Raw genomic sequence first — 6,925 nt, 5'->3', positions numbered from 1 at the left:
GAGAGAGAGAGAGAGAGAGAGAGAGAGAGAGAGAGAGAGAGAGAGAGAGAGAGAGAGAGAGAGAGAGAGAGAGAGAGAGAGAGAGAGAGAGAGAGAGAGAGAGAGAGAGAGAGAGAGAGAGAGAGAGAGAGAGAGAGAGAGAGAGAGAGAGAGAGAGAGAGAGAGAGACACGGACACTTTCCAAGGACCCTTCACTGGTGTCAGGTGCGGTGTCGGCTGTCTGCTTGTTGAATGAGGGAACGACCACACGGGCATCTGCTCTCGCGCGCGCACGCGTGTGTGTGCCTGTGTGCCTGTGTGTGTGCCGTCGGCAGCATTGGTCGGGTGCTTTTGGATCTGGGCATATGTGTGTGTGTGTGTGGTGTGTATGTGTGGGGAGGTGGGTGAGTTGAATGAGAGCTGGGCGCCAGGTGATTCGTTGCACGTGGAATAGGGCTGGTCGCTTGAAATCATGTCCTGCGGCGCACAACGTGTCACTCACAAGCCCCTCGTCTCCTGGCCGTGCATGTGCTTGGGATATCGCTTGTCTTCCCTCGTAGTCAATTGCTCTTCCTTCTTGCACTTCACCTCTCAGCTTGAGCCAGAATCATGGCGGCTGAAGAGGTTCAAGGTCAATTAGCAGCCGTGTCGCTTGAGCCCGACAACGAAACATCAGCGAAGGCTCCTCCAAACCCCGCCCCCGATTCCGAACAAGCCATGGATGGGTCAGATTCAGCACAGCACGTGGTCCCTAACACAGCTACCCCCGAGGGCTTTGCTGCACCAACCACGCTCTGGCTTGGCGGCATCAGCCCCGAGGCTAAACAAGAAGCTCAAGACACACTACGCACCATCCTTCGCGGTGGCACCACCAGGTAGGAGCCCTTTCCCCAAGGCCTGTGTGTGTTTAGGCCCGCGTTGCCTTTTGGCCTTGTCAGCCCTCATCTGCTTGCACCCTGGTTCACGGGGGCACGGAATTCACAGTGAAAAGGAAGTCATCTACCTGCTCTTGCGCCTGCTTGAGCCTTTTGTCGACACTGAGGAGCCGCGCGTACGCACCGATACCCCTCCTCCGTGCTTCATGTCTTGCTCTTCTGCTAGCTTTTATGCCATTGTCGGACAAGCTTGCGCCTGTTGACCCCACCCTCTTGTGATCATGCTGTAGCTGGAGCTCCCAAAGCTCAAGAGCCGCGAAAGACGAATCGCACATAAAGTGGGCGATGTCACGGGCCTCCAACGTTTTACCGATGGGCAAACAATTTATCTTCTTCGTGGTGCGCCTGGCTTGCTGTCTTCTCCTGTCCACCGCCTGTGGTCTCTCTCGTCCGTTGTGGGTCTCAAAACGTCGAAAATCTCATTCCCATCTGCCCGCTCCACCATGCACCCTCAACCCAGGCGCTAGCGTTGACTTTGCTGCCCTACGCGAGCTTGTCGATGAAGTCGAATCTTCACAGCAATCGGTGCGCTTGTCTTTGCTGCTCGCATCCTTTTCTGTTGTCTCTCTTTTAACCCTTGATTCCGCGTGCACGCCACTCTGACTGAGCAATTTTGGTTCATCATAGCGGCCCAAAATGCGGCTAATGCGCCGCAAAGATGCCGATGATGACGACGGCAGTCTTGACGCATCACAAAACTCTGATGGTACCTCGGACGCCGGCAGTCGCCGCGTGCGGTGAGCCTCAAGCGCGACTTGTTGTCAGCCTTCCTGGTCACGGCATGCTTACACGTTTCATGCTCGTAGGACCCTCTCACAAAGAGAGCAAGAGTACGAAGAGGCGCGTGCTCGCATTTTTCGGGAAGCCGAGGAGGAGGCCAAGGCCCAGGCGCAAGCCGCTGCCATGGCCGCTCTTCAAGCCGCCACTCAGACCCAAGATCCGACACAGGCACAGGGACAGGCACAGACACAGCCTCAAGCACAGCCACAGAAGCAAGCGCATAACCAGCAGGCGCAAGTGGCTGGGCAAAGAGACGCCGATTCGACCAAAGAGGGGCAGCAACGCACAGCAAACCCTGATGTAGCGAATTGGAATGGGCCACGCGACCGTCAAACACGCTCCAGTCATGCCGGTGGCCGGCGCGGCCGCGGTCGCGGATATGCTACGGGCATGCCCATGAACGCGGAGGGCGGTTTTCCCGGGTAAGATTTTCGCACCGACACAATCTCGCCATGTCGATGACAGCCCTCCTTAAAGCAGTGATATGTGCATAGGCGCATGTGGCACCCAGATGCAATGCAGGCAGGCATGCATGGGTGGTCCCCGGTAAGTGGCCCGCACTGGCCTGTCATCTCTGCTGCTCGCCCATGCCTTGGGGCCGGCCTGTTCGGTACTTCGTTTATGCTGAGTGGCTTATGCGTGAACATTCTGGCTGGTAACAGGCACAAGGATGGGGGCGTGGTTATCCCCAGTCGGATCGACAACCACCAATGTCTGGTACCTTCAACCCTTATGCACCTGGCTTCGTCCCCGGCGTACGTATCGGCAGTCGCTCATGCTCACGGTGTTTTGCGCTCAAGTGGCCCATTCTCTGTTTACTCTTACCGAGCTCCTCTTGCACGAACGCTGGTTTCCTTTGCAGGCCCCATTCATCGGCGATCAAGGCGCGCCTCGCGCCAGCCACGGTCATGCACCTGCCATGGCTCCACAGTACGGCCAACGATCAAGTCAAGCCCCGCAACACATGCCTCAGCAACCCTATGCCGGCCAGGCATGGCCATCGGTAAATCCTCGAACGACCCGCATCGTTTCCTTGCTCAACCCAACCCAGCGTAGCAACTGGCACTGTGGTTCCTTGACTGATGCAGCTCCGCGGCCTTTTTGCTTGAATTGTGCCTTGCGCCACCCCTGGTTTACAGAGCAATCCAATGGCTTACAATATGCCACACGGCAACTTTGCAATGCCGCATGCAAGTTTTGGTGCGCCGTACCCGGGCTATCCATCCCCCATGGGCATGCGACCCGGTGCACAGGTGGGAGCAAGCGCCAGTCAAGCTCCCGGTACAGGTCGAGGCCGGGGGAACGGGCGACAACTATACAATCCTAAGGCCTGAGCTCTGCTTGGTCACCACGAGTCGGTTGATGTATTCACGCCACGCGCCTGCAATGCCTCAACACTTCCTCTTCTGGAAGACGTGGCGGAGGTGGCATTGCAACCTTGCAGTAAAAAAAAAATCAAGAGAGAAAAATAATAAAAGATGAAATACTTGACATGTGAATTTACATTGCATGCTGGACATAGGAAGGTGGGAAGAGTGTGATGCAGGATCTCCTTTGATTAGCCTTGGAAAGAGCTACAGCTTCATCTCCTTGCAAGTTTGAGGTGGGCCAGAAGGCGCAAGCGCTAACCTCGTATCATCCAGAACAAATCAGGGGGGCGGCAATTCGTCAGCAGTTCAATGCGGGACATCCATTCAGCTGCCCCAAGGCATCGAGCGCCACCACTGCCGCCCATCGACGGCATTGCACGTGTCGATGCGAACAGTGTGCTCATCAATGCGCGCCAAGCACGCATCCTTGTTGTCACGGGGGCGCAGCGTCTTGTCAGGCATGTGGTCCCACTGATAGAGTACATCCTTGGGCCGGCATGGATGTAAAGTGGCTTGATAATCGTGACCCAGACAGACGTCACTGACATACGGGCTCGTCAGGTAGCCGTCTAAGTGCGAGCAGGAGCAGACGCAGTAGTGTTCAGGACCAGCCACGATCAGATAGGACAGCTTCGTACATACGCCCGCCTGAGGCTGCTCAGGAAAAAATCTCACCTTTGAACAGCCAGCGCTGGGAAGCCCCGCCGTGGCACCCATACAGGCCAGGTGGCCCTCGCTGGCGTTGCATGTTATCAAGGCAGATGCCACTGTCCGCGCCCATCAACACCTGTCACCGTTGAGGCAGATTGCAGAGAACGCACGCGCATGAGAAACGGGCTCAACGGGCCAAGGTCAAAGCGCATCACGATTCAGATGATTCGAGCGTACATGACCCTTGAATTGCGCATCGGTCTCTGAAGTATGGGTCTTGGTCCACTGCTGGCTCAAGTCTGTTGGATGACAGGCCGCGACCTGAATTTTGTGGTCCGTGGAGCGTGTAAGGCAGAGAGTTGGGTTGCTATCGAGCTGGAATTGCACACCCGCACCCGCAGTAACTTGGCGCAGCTTGAGGCCTTTGGCACACGGAACTTGGGAGATGCTTTCCACGCGTAAGCAAAGCAAAGCGTGGCGTGGATACATGTTCAAGTAAATGTAGCCGTCCTTGGTCATGACCCATTTCTGACGATCATTGTGAGCCGTGCACGACTGAATCTTGGGAAAACCATCCTCATCGACATCGGGATTGGCCAGGCAGAGGTTAGCCTCATCGTTGGTCAGTTTGACAGAGCTGGCATTAATCTCGGGCACAAAAAGGTCGGATGCCACGTTATCCAGAAACCATTTGAAGGACTTGCACTTGTTCTTTGACTTGAGGGCAACACGCTCGCTGATGTCTCCAAACGAGCGTCCATGCAGGTGCCGGAAATCGTAAAATAATGCTTTGTAGTCGTCCATCCACGCTTCGGCCACTCGAATGTCGTTGCGGTCCAGGTACACGCCAACGTTGACGTTCTGTTGCACCGTTCACCCAAGGTAGGGGCGCATGGGAAGTTCAAGTGAGCAGGCGGAGGGACGCGATCCATCAAGTTTTCATCCCTTTGCACGCGTCCAGACACGTGGCCCAATAACCCACCTTCAGAGTTGGATCCATGCCAAAGCGGTTAAACTCGCGATAGATATGACCCACTGGACCAGGTTGAGTTGGCAGTGAGGTGGCGCACTAGCCATTAACGACAAGTCCCTCAAATTGGATCAAGGGGGCGCGTCGGACCAGAAGGGGAGACATAGCGATACTGACCATTGGAACAGGGCACCCACTCCATCGAACCCCCACACATCCATGTGCGGAAGGAGAGGTCAATGTGTTCACCGCCATCTATGATTGCAAAAGCTGAATGTGAGAAGTTGTGGTCATCGAGGGACCAGATGACGTTTGCGCTGTGCCCATGAATGTGCGCACGATGCCAAGTGCGAGACGCACAATATTTGATCTCTGGGTCATACTCGCCCAGCTGGAAAAAAAACTTGCGATCCATGGCAAACAATCCTGTGAATGGAACCATGAGATGGCGTGGACAAAGGTCACGAGCCACGGCCAGATATGGGGCCTGTGTCGGCAAAACGAAGCAGGACGCACCACCAGGCATGATGGGACTGCGAATAGGGCGCGTGTGAGGATGGCCGTCACCGACTAGATCATCCTGAATTGAGGCTTGGACGATGGTGAAGGACAAGCGCCAATTGAAGCTGCCCTTGGCCGGTGGCCATAGCTCGCCAGGCGTGATATCAAGCGTCTCCAGGTTGTGCCCACGAATGTTCGGGACGACCACGCGAGTGGGATCTTCGTGGATGCGCACCACAAGAGGCTCCAACCAGCCGGGCGTGGCTTCAGAGTGGCTATCCAAGAATAAAATAATCGGGTGGGTGGCTTCACGGGCGCCACGAATGCGGGCGCCTACGATGCCGTCGTGCACGTTGCGCTTGACAAGGCGCACCAGCGGTTTGGGCAGCTGTGCATTGATGCGGTCCACATGCTTGGGAAGGTGATCAAGCTCTGGCAGGGTGCTCATATCGTCGATAAGCAAGACCTCACCCAACAGTTCACGGGGTGAGAGGTTGATGACGCTCATGGCATTCCGCAAAAGGGTGGGGATGGCCTCGTTGAAGAAGATGATAATGACGGAGACCTGGTGGAATTCCACAGCACAACACAGGCACGATCGTCAGCACGCTTGGCGGAAGCCCGATCAACGTGCACGACAGGCAAGACCGACCGTTGGCATGCCCTTTGGGTACTGGATAGCCGCGCACTCGGGGCTGCGGTGTTCCGGCACAATACGGTGCAAGGGCAGATCGATGGATTGCTTGATGTTGTAGCCATAATTTCTGTCGTGATTGCAGTGGGTGAGTGACGAGCGGGCGGGGAGTTTCGTCAAGCGCACGCGGGCCTCGAAGCATCGCTCCCGGTCGTCTGCCGGCCTCACCTGAACATGCTGTCGTGGGATTCATACATGGGATCATTCATGTAGCCCTCCGGCATGTCAAGCTCCAACGTGATGCCGTAGCCGGGAGCGCCATCAAGTGCCTTGGCAGACCTCGAGGTGGCTTGTGATTTGGCAGGCTCGTCGCCATTGCCATTGTCCGGCACTCCATCCTGTCGCAGCCGATTTGTCTGCTCACGCATCGACACCAGACTGGAGAAGGCCTTGTTCTGAGCCTTCAGGTATGCCACGTAGCCAAACAAGCCCACTGTCACCAGCAGCCACACCAAGGCAAACACCTGCCGCCGCCGCATCTTTGCTGATGCCACCTACACCTAGCCACAATGCCCTTCCCCTCCCCACACCAACCCTCGCGCCCGCCTTTTGCCCGCTGCCAAACAGCGAACCAAATACCGGCTTGAGGGAAAAGTGAGAGAGAGAGAGAGAGAGAGAGAGAGAGAGAAAGAGGAAAAGCGTGATTGATCGTCATGCCATTCCACATGCCAAACAGAGTCCTTTGTGTGTGTGTGTTTGTGTGTGAAGTGGACATGGGGCAGTCTTCGACAGTCGGGAGGATGATTATCTGTTGGTCCATTTGAAAGGCGGGTCATAATCATGATGAAGGGTCACATTGAGAGTCGGTGGGTACCTGGATTCGGGTTCAAGGGTGGGTTAAATGAACGGAACAAAAAAGCATGAACCGGGCGGGCTTTCCCGGAGACCGTAGTGCGCCACACTCGCGCATACAAATCAAAATTTTATGGTAGAGATGGAGGGAATGGAGGCAGTCTCAGACCGCTTGCTTGTGGCTTGTGCAAAGGAAAACAGAAGGCAAAGGAAAAAAAAGGGGGGGGGGGGGGGGGGGGGAAGGAGGGCCACC

General features: G+C 56.0%; 2 protein-coding genes across 2 annotated transcripts; one reads left to right on the top strand and one right to left on the bottom strand.

Moving 5' to 3' along the window:
• Window positions 1-588: 588 nt before the first annotated feature.
• MONBRDRAFT_29042 (uncharacterized protein) lies at window positions 589-3,028 on the top strand (the record flags this gene model as incomplete). The annotated part of the gene is made up of 10 exons (XM_001749534.1): window positions 589-854; window positions 964-1,030; window positions 1,145-1,253; window positions 1,375-1,439; window positions 1,542-1,651; window positions 1,721-2,116; window positions 2,189-2,240; window positions 2,357-2,449; window positions 2,557-2,697; window positions 2,834-3,028. 10 exons carry the CDS (start codon window positions 589-591, stop codon window positions 3,026-3,028), a joined length of 1,494 nt encoding a protein of 497 aa, XP_001749586.1.
• A 146-nt stretch (window positions 3,029-3,174) lies between these two features.
• On the bottom strand, window positions 3,175-6,393 carry MONBRDRAFT_38757 (uncharacterized protein). The gene is made up of 7 exons (XM_001749462.1): window positions 6,049-6,393; window positions 5,839-5,950; window positions 4,863-5,751; window positions 4,698-4,750; window positions 3,953-4,576; window positions 3,740-3,851; window positions 3,175-3,633 (listed from the first exon to the last, which is right to left on the bottom strand). The coding sequence occupies exons 1-7, from the start codon at window positions 6,357-6,359 to the stop codon at window positions 3,389-3,391; spliced, it is 2,346 nt and encodes a 781-aa protein (XP_001749514.1). The 5' UTR covers window positions 6,360-6,393; the 3' UTR covers window positions 3,175-3,388.
• Between the last annotated feature and the right edge of the window lie 532 nt (window positions 6,394-6,925).

The sequence above is a fragment of the Monosiga brevicollis genome, genomic scaffold, assembly GCF_000002865.3.
Source record: "Monosiga brevicollis MX1 MONBRscaffold_31 genomic scaffold, whole genome shotgun sequence".
In the NCBI taxonomy this organism is placed as follows: domain Eukaryota; class Choanoflagellata; order Craspedida; family Salpingoecidae; genus Monosiga; species Monosiga brevicollis.
The sequence above is the reverse complement of the archived record's forward strand: the minus strand, read 5'-3'. Positions and strand labels throughout refer to the sequence as shown.